This window comes from Spinacia oleracea, chromosome 3, assembly GCF_020520425.1.
Source record: "Spinacia oleracea cultivar Varoflay chromosome 3, BTI_SOV_V1, whole genome shotgun sequence".
NCBI classification, from domain to species: Eukaryota; Viridiplantae; Streptophyta; class Magnoliopsida; order Caryophyllales; family Amaranthaceae; genus Spinacia; species Spinacia oleracea.
This window is the reverse complement of record NC_079489.1, coordinates 5,434,228-5,447,299: the sequence shown is the minus strand read 5'-3', so window position 1 is coordinate 5,447,299 and position 13,072 is coordinate 5,434,228. Positions and strand designations below refer to the sequence as shown.

Here is a 13,072-nt window from a genome sequence, read left to right as displayed (position 1 = left end):
TTTTTCAGATAAAATAAGTTCAGATAAGATCAGATAAGTTCAGTTAAGTTCAGATAAGTTTAGATAATATACGTTCAGTTAAAATAAGTTCAATAAAACGGAGCCTTAGTAGGGATTAGCTGTCAGGCCTACTACAACCTTATTTGCTCGTGCTAATTAAGTTCCTCTATGTTAGAAAATAAATCACAATATCATTATGTATTTCGGATAATGTACTTTGTTCATTGTATGACAATTTCTCATGGAATATTTTATTTTATTTTATTTTATTTTATTGAGATCTTAAAAGATATTCTCTAAATTCGAACTAAGATAAAATATTTAATGTATCTAGTGGGACAGGACAAGTTGAGCAAGATAACGGAGAGAGGGAGTGAATCCGTAGTACTTCGTATGTAGCTGCCAATGGAAATAATGGGGGAGCCAATAGGAATGCATCATAAATCAGAAAACTATAGTGATAAAATAAAAGTTAATGCATTATTTCTTCAAAAAATAATGGACCTCCCTCATGATCTTATACTACATGATATTGTTACAAGGCTACCCATCAAATCCATACTCCAATACAAGTCAGTTTCCAAACAATGGTATTCTTCTATCTCATCTTCGTGTTTTGGTAATGCTCATTTCAAATCATCATCTCCAAATCATCTCCCTTTTTCGTGTATAAACTCTGTTCTTATCCAATCCAAGAATGGTTATTTTCTATATTCCTTTGATGAAGATAAAGGAGAAAGAGAATCATGTACTAATAATGTTGATTATGAGAAGGGTTTGTTTAGATTAGATATTGATTTTGATGATGAGATTAGTCTTATTGGTTCATGTAATGGGTTAGTATGCTTCTATTCTTTGTCGGGTTACTTGATTGTTTTGAACCCAATTACACACCAAAAGACTAAGTTTATGTACCCTTTATTGGAGGGTTTTCGAGATTTCAGTTTTGGGTTCGGGTATGTATCTTTGAACAATGATTTTAAAATTGTTAGAATCAGTGAATCCGAGGAAAAAAGAGGGATAATCTTAGTTCATGTTTACTCATTAAAAACTCATAAATGGAAACAAGTTTATGATGAGAGGATTATTCATGGGTATTCCCTACATAGGAAGCCTACATTGAGTGGAGTTTTGGTTAATGAGACTCTATATTGGATCATGTATGAAAAAGGGCGTATTGAGAAACAAGGCGTTTTGGGGTTTGATTTGGTCCAAGAAAGGTTCAATGAAGTTAGCGGTTTGGTCCCTAGTGACTCTTATTTAAGCTGTTTTCGGTTCCTTGGTTGTATGGGCGGGTTCTTGGGTATGGGCCGGGTCACCAACCGTGGTGATGTGAGTATATCGGTTTCAAAACAGAATGGACAGATTGAATATATTGGACTTTATAGGGATATGAATCTAAGTTCTTGTTGTTCTGTAACTGGATTTACCAAATCTGGTAAGTTTTTCATTCAATTAGGTGATCAGGAGTTAGGATTAGTTGATCCTAACTCTTCGCCTAAGAAGTATACTCGGGTTGTTAGATTTGGAAATCAAGGTAGTATTCGTGTGTTGAGTTATACTCCGAGCCTGATCTCCCCTTCTACAGGTATGTACCACTCAACCCGTTCCTAAAAGATTGTCCTAATTTCCTTTTTAGTCTGTCCCTTTGAGTTTGGTATGTGGTATTTCACATGTCCCTTCTCATATTCTATTATTTAAATTAGCAAAAAGACAAAATTATCAACCACTTGCTTTTCTTTTGCCTTTTATCTTAATAAGAGGAAATATTTTCGGATATGTAACACACACATCAGATTAAAAGATAAATAGCTAAAAGACAAAATAGGAAGGAAAAAAAGTATCATTCATGTTAAAAAAAAGTATCATTTTGTAAAAATAAAAAGTACCATTTTTGTTTTAAAAAAGTACCATTCAATTTCTTTTTTGTCTTTTTCCGATTTTTTCTTTTGCTATGATATGCATTTGCAAGCACATATCAGATATCCGAAAATACTTCATCATCTTAATAAAGTAAACAATGTGCTATGAAGCAATCTTTTAGGGACGGAGGGAGTAGTAACTAATCCACATCACTGTATATGTGCTTTCTGCTAGCAGTTTTGGCTTCCTGTGTTCTGCAACAGTTCAGATAGTTTGATACTAATATTGTTAGATACTCCCCCCTTCCCATAACTATAGTCATGTTTTCCTAATCAGACGTCCCAAAATTATAATCTTATTTCTATTTTTGGTCATTAAATTTCTTCACTTTTCCATGTACTATATTAACTAAAAATGCATAGAAAACAAAACAAAACAAAACAAAAATAAGTAATATATTCCACTTACCCATGTACTATACTCCTCTTTCTCACGTACTTTATTCTACTTTTCCATGCAAATCAATCATCAATTGTACTTTATTTCACTTTCTCATGTATTCTCCGTGTTTTTGGTCAAACAAGACTATAAATGTGAGACGGAGGGAGTATATAATAGTGGTAAAACTGAATCTGCATCTGAGTTGTATGATTCAGATGATGTGTTTGTGAAATGTTTAACTTATTTCCTGATCAAATTACATGATTGATGATTCCAAATGTTACTCTTAAGTCTTAAGTAGTCTGTCTGAACTCTGAAGTTGTGTATCAGGAAAGGCAATATCGATAACATGGTTGGAGACTTGGAGTTGAAGCTGAGATTGGTGGACTGACATTGAAGTTACTTCAGAGAATGAAGAGCTTAATTGTTAATTTATGTGTTATTAAAGTAGTTGATCTGAATTGTATTTTGGGCGTATAACTTCTGATTCTGTTTATATATTGTGGATTTAGTGGTGCACTATTGAAAACAAGAAAGCTCATAGACTGAATACAAAAACTTATATATTGACAGTCTTAAAGTTCTTACTACATAATTGTATTTTTTAATCATATAGTTACACGTTGTGATCAAATACTTATGTTCAATTAATTAATGATCAATCAAATAAATCGAATAGTTATACAAACAAATGAAGCACGAAAATTAAGTGAATGTAATACAAACTTCTAACAATGAAAAAAAAAAAAATCTAACCCACCAATAAAAAAATAAAACAATAAATTCTCTATAGATACGTTTCATTTTTCGCACTTACAAATTAAATAAGGCAATACTTCGTATAAATTACAAACTATGCGAGGGGTTCAAAACTAAAACTTACCGTACACAGACCCTCAATCTTAACCACTAGACTAAGACCTCTTCACTATCTCCCGTCTATTGTAATTGGGTGCCGGGTGGCAAGGCAAAACTATTGATCAAATCCTAACTAGAGCAAACCCAAGTTTTGTTTGACCTTCACCAACCCTAAAAGACCAAACATGGAATACTTGATGTTCCTTAATCTCATTCCTTTCCACGACAAGATTCCACTGTTTGGTTGTAAGAACATAACCCCCTTTCCACTTCCTCAAATCAATATCATTAACAACATGCCCAATTTCTTCAACAAATTTTGGCTGAATCAACATCACCTTAATACTCCCTCCTTTCTCTTCCAACATCTTCTCCTCATCTGCACGTAGGAAATCACGTGACTCGATTTGTAATTTTCCGAATGGCAATAATAGCCTTTCTTGTTTATTGTTTACGTCACTTGCAGTAATTACTTTCTTCATGACCAATTTCACATTTGTACCTCCTCGTTTATTTATTTCTCTCCAAAACGACATTTTTAGACGTCCAGCTTCCTCCGCCGCCTTTCTGTTAACGGCAACCATTCGTATCTTTTCCACTAAATTTTCTTCTAATTTGTTGATTAAGAATTTTTGCGCTTTTTCCTTTTTCTCGATCACATTGCGTCTGATATTTGCTAAAATTTCCCTCGGAGATTTCTTTTTTTTCATCATTTGTAATTGATCCAAGTACTTTTCAAATTCGATGAGACACTGTGGTACAGAATCTAGGGGAAAATTGGAAAAATATCAATAATAATTTATTTATTTTGACAAGAATAATAATTTATTTAACTATTAACATCTTGGATAATCATGCCTTTTAACGAATTATAAGAAGTTGATTTTACAAAAATTAAAATGATCACACATAACAATATAACATATACTCACTCTGTCCCTTAACGTTTGCCCCATGCGATAAATGTGCTTTATTAAGAAATGAGTAAGTGAAATTGAGAAGAGACAAAAGTGGTGGGTCAAATTTATTTTATGTGAGTGTAAAGTTGTGATCCCATGAACATGTATATATAGCCTAGGGGTAATTTTTTGAGGACGGACATATAGATGACAAATGGGTCAAACAAAGAGGGACATAGGGAGTAAATTATTACTACCCGTTTAAAAATGTTCTTTACACTTTTTATTTTAGTATGTTTTATAAAGTTTCTTTATATTACGGAGTATGTTTTATTGTATTTTTAATATAAAAGAGTACTATTTTACGTCTCTTACCCCCCACATAAGAAGTACGAAGTATAAATTTTCACTCATTTGCTCTTAGTTTATTTTTCATTTTTTTCTTACACAAACTCACCTTTTTATGAAACAGACTTTCGGATGTATATCCCATTTTTTGGATGATCTCAGTCCTTTCTACCTTACTTTATTCATACTTTATTATATTCACCTAGCTACTCCGTATTTTTTATCCGTATATATTTAGTCTACCTCTTTGGACTCTACTGTTAACGACGAAAAAGAAGTATATTTACTTTATTTAGACAATTACGTACACACAATAGGAAATAATATCATTAGCATACAATTTGTAGGTTCCATGGAAGTTGTTTGGTATTATTGTCAGTTTTCAATTTTCTTTTATGATTTCAAAAGTCATATAATTTAGATTGATCGACGAACTAATTAAGAAATAATTATCCTATCTTAATCATACATGTTTATCTTGATAAATAACAACCAAAAAAACTGAAAACGAATCTAACAATATCAAATAAACACATGTTTTTGTCCACTCGATTATATTAATTACAAGCCAAAAAGATAGTGCAAGTTACCTTCATTCATAGCTTTCTCCATGATACTCGAAGAACTTTGAGTCCTTGAAGCCAAACTCATATTGATCTTTGTATTGATTTTGTTTGACAAAAATTATCGTATGAATTACGTTCTTTGCAAGGTTAGTTGTAATAGACTGAATATTTATTTTTACTTTTTTTTTGACATAGGGAAGACTGAATATTTATAAGGTAGAAGAAGTTCAATACTCCGTATATCCTTCCTATATTAGGTTTTGGTTTTGGTTTTGGTTTTGGTTTTGGTTTTGGTTTTGGTTTTGGATTTTAATTTCGTATTGTTTTTGTTTGACAAGAATTATCGTATGTTCTTTGCAAGGTTTAGTGGTAATAGAATGAATATTTATTGGTAGAAGAAGTTCAATATATCCTTCCTATATTAGGTTTTGGTTTTGGATTTTACTCCAAATTCGTCACATACTTGAATTTGGTTTCCTTTAAAACAAACTATGAACTTTTAGGACACTTTATTTATGAATATACTACGTAGTATTTCATTATTTATTTTTGAAATTAAATAAAAAACTAGGAGCATTCAGGCAGAAATATCGAGTCCAAAATTCAGGTAGGCGTCGGGTTTTAGGAAATAGTGGCGATGCCCGGATTATTATGTGAATAACGATTCATTTTTCTTTAATTAAATTATGTTTGAATTTTTTTCACAAAATAATTTTTCTGTATATATTAGTACGAAGTATTAATTTGACAAAGATAGCATGCATGTAAAATATCAAAGTTCAATTGGATAATAATATAATGTTGAAATTGGAGGTTGTAGGGTCGAACCTTGTAAAAAATGATTTAAATACGAGCCATATATGTAAGAGTTTGGCTCGGCTCTGCTCGTGTTCACCCACACTTACAACTTCTGAAAAATAGATTTTAGTGGCAACTTTTTAAAAGAATGTCAAGAAGACATACCCATAAAAGTTATACCCACTGAGACGAAAAAACAAGATCACACATGAATATATTTTAAAATACGTATTGGAAGAAAATTAAAAGATTCTCTTCAATTGTAAATAATGTCTAGATTCCAGAAGTGACTAATATTCGAGAACGGAGGGAGTAAGTGTATTTTTTGGTTCTATAAATTAATGATCGATCTAACCCTCTATAAGACTATAACTAACCCCGGCAAGACGGCAACATTGCAATTTATTTGTCATGCAAAGATAGAGGTGCCAAAATTGTGACTCGAAATTTTAGCTTAATTGAAGTAATTAATTAATAGAACCAGCAAATCAAATAGTTGTTGCGTGCAATTTTATTCACCATTATCATTATCACTACACATTATTGAGCTCTAATTGAGAAGATTGAAACTTGAAGAATTTGAATTTTTTGAAATGGAAATCCTATTTAAGATTTTGAATCGGAGAAAGCTAGTCGACATGGCAATGACGACTTTGTTATGGGTATGCATTTTTTTCAACTCTGTTCCTCTTTTTTTGAGAAAATAATTAGGCGTTGTAATTTTAAAATTGATGTTCATGATTAATGTTTACTCGTATTATTAAGGAAATATATAAACTTCAATTATATATTTATATCACATATCAATTATAAGAGTATCATATAACAACAGTAACCTCGCGGATGTCAATTAACTAATTTAATTGGTAAATTCTTGAAGGGTGATACTAAAGAGTCAAGTCTCTCCTACTTCGGGTTGGGTATGGTTTCGAGTGGATCTATTAGAAAATCGGGTATAATTCGATTTATACGTGGTCGGATCGGATTTGTTCGGATCAATTTGGATATGTTCACATTGGATCGATTTTTTGGGCTAGACTAGCTAATATTTAAGGCTGAACGATTCAAATCAGTTCAATTCGGATATTTTAGTTCGATTACTTGGTTCAGGTCCATCGTTAATACAAAAATCTATTGAGCCAACTTTTTAACTTCTTTAATTTTTTTTATTATTATGATAGAAAACACCAAATTTAGCATTGTGTCAAATAATTTGTATGTAGTAGTACATTATTAGAAAGTCACTCCTTATTTTTTTATTTGAAGAATGATACACACCAAAAAAAAATCTAATAGAAAACTTGATGATTTGTTTTGTGTGAACATATCTTAAAAGATATTCGATCTAGTCAGAAACATATTTGGGGCAACTAATTTTCACGGAATATTTTTGATACAATTAGACTCTTCTACGAAGGAACCTTTAATAGGCAAGATATAAAACATTAATAGTAGTATTTTTTTATTTTTTATGGAAAACATAAAAAAACCAAAATTGGTGGGAACTTTTGTACTTCTCCTCTTTCCCAACCTGTAAGGCTGAAGAACTTCTTCAACCAAAACCTATAAAATCCCCGAAAAAAGCTATATTTTCTATCGAATTAACTAAGCCAGATGGCATGTGATCAGTGGCTGAGGCCTATCAAGACAACAACAAAGACGGCGGCAAAAGAGGAGGAAGTGGAGGAGCCGCTTAGTCCGGCGACGCGTGTGTTCCACACGCCGCAGATGAACTGCTGCATAGTGGCGGTGGTTGGGTGTAAGACGGTGATCGACGTTGAGGTTATTAAAGAAGGGATTTATCAAACTTTTGTTAAACATCCTCGCATCTCAAGCAAATTGGTAATATTATTATTATTATTATTATACTCCCCTTTTCTCTCTTTTTTGCTTTTCGTGCATTCACGTTGCATACTTGAACTTTTAAAAAGTCAACTTCACGTAATGCGGAGACGACGCGGTCTGCGGATTTTAATATTTCATCAGTCTCATTTTACTTACTCTATTAACTACCGGAGTAACTTTTATGGTAAAGTATTTTAAAAAAAATCAAAATGAGATAGTAAGATGAGACGAAAGAAATATTTTATTATAAATTCATGTGATATTTAACATTGTCACCATCCATACAGAGTAGAAGTGAAAGATTCATCATTATCATGATCCATAAGGAGTAGCACACTTCATCACGAATCCGAGTTATATACAACATGACTACTTAAAAGGGAAAAGTTTTACACACACTCTATTGAGATTAAATTACGTAGTTATTATGCATCACGGTTTTTCATGAAAGGTCATACTAAATAGGGAATATTCACTAGAAAGGAGGGAAATAAAACTTGTACTTGATGAGAGGGTGAGTTGGTGACTATCATATCCATTTACAATTTGGAAGAGGATGATCACGGTTCTATATTTGTTGGGCCAAGAACCCATAGGCCCAATTGGTTATTTATAAGAATAGTGAAAATGAATTTACAGTCACCATAAGTCCATAATAATGAAAGTTTATAATAGCTGTAATTAAAATTTAGGACTCGTATTAATTACCAATGTAGTGTATCTATCTTGCACATAAGTGTTCCGTGTGTGAATGTCAATTAGCTTTGTTAAGACTAAGACTGTGATCAGTGGCGGACCTTGAACGGTTTTACGAGGGGGGCCGAAAATTTCGTTTACTCTATTTGTTGTCTTGCTCTTAGTCTTTGAACTAGATTAGGCCTCGTACATGCATGGATATTTGGAAATTATTAATTGACCATCTTTTATAAAATATTTAAATGAATCTTTTTCGAAAATGATTTTTGACGGGAAAATTTTGCACCAGGAATCCTGGTGTCTGTTTTATTATAATGTAATAGATATATTTGGAAAACAATTACATTTGAGGCTAATTTTTTTCCATCCAAAATAGGTATTTGATCCCAAAAAACTGGGTAAACCCATTGGATGGATCCGAACCAAGGTGGATGCAAACAACCACATAATCATCCCAAATTTAAATCCACAAATGGACTCACCAGATGAATTCATTGATGAATATGTTTCAAACCTAGCTCAAACTCCTATGGACTTAACAAAACCATTATGGGAAGTCCACATCCTCAACACCAAAACAAAGGATGCTAACTCCATTGCTATCTTCAGAATACACCACTCAGTAGGAGACGGGATTTCCCTTATGTCCCTTGTACTTGCTTGTACTCGGAAAACCTCTGATCCTAACGCGGTCCCTACATTCCCTACCGAAAACAAGAAGAAAAAGAAGTTATTGGTTGACACGAGTAACTCGTGGTTTTTATGGGTTTGTTTTCTATGGATGATGTTAGCTTTCAAGATGTTTTGGAACACTATCATAGATTTGTGCATGTTCTTGGCCACAATTGTGTTTCTTAAGGATACTAAGACTCCTTTGAAAGGCTCTGTTGGGACTGAAAGGGCACCGAAAAAGTTTGTTTACAGGACTCTTAGCCTTGATGATATCAAATTGGTGAAGAATGTCATGAATGTGGTATGTTTTTAATCTTCTCTTACAACCATTGTTTCAAAAATATTTGTAATTAGTAGCTCAAATTAAGCTTCTTTTAATGGATTAGTGATGAATTTGGTGATGATTATTTCAGACGATAAATGATGTGGTTCTGGGGATAACTCAAGCAGGCTTGTCACGTTACCTTAACAGGAAGTATGGTCAGTCTTCAGCTTTCCTGTATGATCATTCTGTTTTGTACTCTTTTTACAACGTTAATCTGTAATTAAATTATACTCACTCCGTCCTATATTTATAGTCTCGTTTGACCAAAAACACGATTTTTAAGAAAAATTGAATATAGTACATGGAAAAGTGGAATATACAAATGATGATTGAGTTACATGAAAAAGTGGAATAAAATACATGGGAAAAAAGCATATAGTACATAGGAAAGTGAGATATAGTACATGGGTGGGTTAATCAATGCATTTTTACTTAATATAGTACATGAGAAGCTGGGGGCCTTAATAGTCAAAATTAGAAACAAGACTATAATTTGACACGCCCAATTTAGAAAACAGAACTATAATTTTGGGATAGAGGAAGTACTTCCTCTGTTCTTTTTTGAATGGCACAATTATTTAGGCACTTTTGTCAATGCACGATTTCAAACATTAATATCTTCAATTATGGATAAATAAAATTATAAAATGGTGATATTTAAAAAAACACGGCGATCATTAGAAATTCTAAAATTAGAGATGCTGTTTTATTGCCGCGAATCTAATAAGACTCAATCACCACTATATCTTTTCTTAAGTATAAAACCCAAAAGGAAATCAAAGAAGCTTGTGTGAATAGTGTCTAAAATCCAATTGTGTCATGTAAATAAGAACTGAAGAAATAGTTTCTAAACAATATGTTCATACATTCAGGCGAGTCCAAGGGAGCCGGGAAGGTGCAACAGAACAATTTGCCTAAACATATCCGTCTCAGATCAACACTCCTTGTGAATATCAGACCAACTTCCAAGCTTGAGGTATTAAGTTCAGTTCAGTTCAGTTCAATTCAATTCAATTCAATAGCATTCAGTTTAATAAAGTTCAGCTCAAAAGAATATGCCATAAATTTGTTGATGATTATTACGTTCTCTGACAGCATTTAGCAGAACAAATGGAAACAGATGATCCAAAGAAGAGAAAATGGGAATGGGGGAACTCAATTGGTTACATCCTCTTACCTTTCCACATAGCGTTAAGAGATGATCCAATGGATTACATACGCAGTGCTAAGGCAACCATTGACAAGAAGAAACGATCACTTGAAGCAATTGTCACATTTATGAGTGCTAGAATTGTTTTGAAGACATTAGGGCTTGGGGTATGCAACTTTATTAATCAAAATCAGCTTAAATAATTAATAACCTAGACTTGTAAAATTTTACTATTTTGTATGAAAGTAATACTTACATGATAGTTTTACAGGTGGTTGCTGGTATAACACATAGGGTTTTATCTCATACTACATTTTCCTTCTCGAATGTGGTTGGTCCAAAGGAAGAAATAAGCTTCTATGGTCATCCCATGACTTTCCTTGCTCCTAGTGTGTATGGACACCCACAGGTATGTAGTTTAGTAGTTTACACATGGGTATTTGGTTGTCGGCTGTTTTACTTGGCTGGTTTGACTGGCTGTTGGCATTGGTTTTTCAATGGGTTTGTCTGACTTATAAAGATGTTTGGTAAACTCATTTGTTGGCGGTTGGTTGTGACGATGTAAAATGACATTTAAGGACACTATTATATTATAAAATTGTTAATTTGACCATTTTTTATAACGTATTTGAGTAACAAAGAATTGTTCCAAAATAAAGTAGTATGAGTATAAAAGATTTTGACAGATTTTCAAAAGATTAAAATTTTAGTCAAAATATATACTAAATCTTTTCCATAACAACTTATTGAGATAAATAAATGAATATATAAAAAAAAAGTTTGGGTGGGAAAAAAAATTCACCAGGAAGTGACACGTGTCACTCCTGGCGTCTGTTTTAGTAAAATGTACTGTAATAGATATCCATTTATTATATTCTTGGTAATTAATTAACCAAGTTAATTACTCCCTCTGCTCCATAATGTTCCTCATGTTTATTATTCATATGGTCAAAGTTTAAAAACTTTGACCGTAATTAATAGTATGATTAAGAGTATAAATGTTAACTTGTGGGATATCATTTGATTCGTTTCAATATAAATTTTTTAAATATCAATTTTTTATAATTTTTACTAATACGAAATTAAAAAATTTAACGATCAAAGTAGCGCATTGGAGACCGCGCATAATGAAAAAGTGGGCAACATTATGAAACATTAAGAGTAGTATTTAATTAAATTAATTATTTAATAAATTATGACATAATTCAATTAATAAAATAACATTTTAAATTAGAATAAAATAAATGAATAACAAAAAATAATTACTTCTAGTTTAAAGAATTATTAACTTAATTAGTTATTACTTGAAAATTATGAGTTAGTAATTAATCGTTGTTGATGCATGGTTAATCATTGGTTACTCCATATTAATTATTTAATAAATTACTAAATAATTTAATTAGTAAATAGTACATATATTAATTAAAATTACTACTTAAATTAATTAATTAATTACTTCTATGTTAAATAATCATTAATTTAATTAGTTATTAATTAGTAGTAATTAATACCACTCTAAAAGAAATTAATAGTAGTAAGTAAAACTACTACATATGAGTTTGTAATTAATTGTTCTAATGCATACTCCGTAATACGTTAATCATTGATTAGTCCGTATTAATATCTTAATTGCTATTTATTTATTAATATCATTATTAATTTTTAATTACTGAAAAACTGAAGATAGAAAAGTAATTTGAAGTTTGAAAAGCCAAAAGAGCCACTTTACTAAACATTTTTTTGGTTGTTTGACCAACATAAAAAGCCAACAATTAAAAACTAGTGAAAAAGACACTAAAAATCTATTTGCCAAAAACCCCATAATGTTTTCTATCATTTCATAGTAAAAACACTCTCGGTACTTGTTATATCAATTAGACGTAAACAAACTATTGAGAGGGTAACGCAGTTACCCTAGATAATCGAATATCATATGTGATAGAGTTATAATTTTGTAGACAATCCCTACTATAATACCATGCTAAAATATGCAGAATGGATTTGATTATAATTTTGATTTGAGGTAGTTTTTTTTGTACCTGTTGTAGGCTTTGACAGTACATTTTCAGAGTTACATGGATAAGATGACTTTGGTTCTAGCAGTTGATAAGAATTTGATCCCTGAACCGCAACTACTGTGTGATGATATTGCGGAATCACTTGAACTTGTAAAGCAAGCAGTTCAGAAGATAAAGGTCTTCAAGATTTAGCATCTATGTTTTAGTTTCTTTTTGGAGCAATACACATTCATTTAAATACGGAGTATTACATATTCCTTTCATTTGATTGCTCAAATATAACAAGTTTTTGCACATATAATTACTTCGGATACAATTGCTTGATTCATTAATCATCGTAAACAATGTAGTCATCAGATTTAATCCTTACACAACGCTAGAGCTTAAGAAACGCAATACTTAATTTGTAGCAAATATGCATTAAGAGGGTGTTTAGTTATCAGAGCTTTGGGGGGTAAAATAGTTTTTTTAAAGTGAATTAGAGGATTGGCCATTTTAAAAAGCTAATAATGAAAGTGTTTGGTGAGGAGAGGTTTGGACTTTTGAAAGAGAGTTGTAATAAAAAGAAACTAAGTTTGAAAAAGTTTAATACG

General features: G+C 31.6%; 3 protein-coding genes across 4 annotated transcripts; 2 read left to right on the top strand and 1 right to left on the bottom strand.

Moving 5' to 3' along the window:
• The first annotated feature begins 324 nt into the window (after window positions 1-324).
• On the top strand, window positions 325-2,868 carry LOC110783054 (putative F-box protein At1g33530). Its single transcript, XM_021987348.2, has 2 exons — window positions 325-1,588; window positions 2,635-2,868. Exons 1-2 carry the CDS (start codon window positions 406-408, stop codon window positions 2,673-2,675), a joined length of 1,224 nt encoding a protein of 407 aa, XP_021843040.2. The 5' UTR covers window positions 325-405; the 3' UTR covers window positions 2,676-2,868.
• A 176-nt stretch (window positions 2,869-3,044) lies between these two features.
• On the bottom strand, window positions 3,045-5,367 carry LOC110783053 (B3 domain-containing protein At2g31420-like). Its single transcript, XM_056838424.1, has 2 exons — window positions 5,000-5,367; window positions 3,045-3,928 (listed from the first exon to the last, which is right to left on the bottom strand). Exons 1-2 carry the CDS (start codon window positions 5,058-5,060, stop codon window positions 3,285-3,287), a joined length of 705 nt encoding a protein of 234 aa, XP_056694402.1. The 5' UTR covers window positions 5,061-5,367; the 3' UTR covers window positions 3,045-3,284.
• Window positions 5,368-6,183: 816 nt separating this feature from the next.
• Window positions 6,184-12,780, top strand: LOC110783102 (wax ester synthase/diacylglycerol acyltransferase 11). 2 transcript variants are annotated; one of them, XR_008929757.1, is made up of 8 exons: window positions 6,184-6,435; window positions 7,403-7,615; window positions 8,691-9,287; window positions 9,400-9,466; window positions 10,184-10,287; window positions 10,407-10,628; window positions 10,725-10,870; window positions 12,510-12,742. XR_008929757.1 is itself a non-coding variant. In XM_021987398.2 (8 exons), exons 1-8 carry the CDS (start codon window positions 6,367-6,369, stop codon window positions 12,669-12,671), a joined length of 1,572 nt encoding a protein of 523 aa, XP_021843090.2. In that variant the 5' UTR covers window positions 6,187-6,366; the 3' UTR covers window positions 12,672-12,780. The 2 variants fall into 2 exon arrangements, 1 of the variants encoding a protein (XP_021843090.2); XM_021987398.2 differs by having other exon boundaries at window positions 6,187-6,435; window positions 10,733-10,870; window positions 12,510-12,780.
• Window positions 12,781-13,072: the final 292 nt, after the last annotated feature.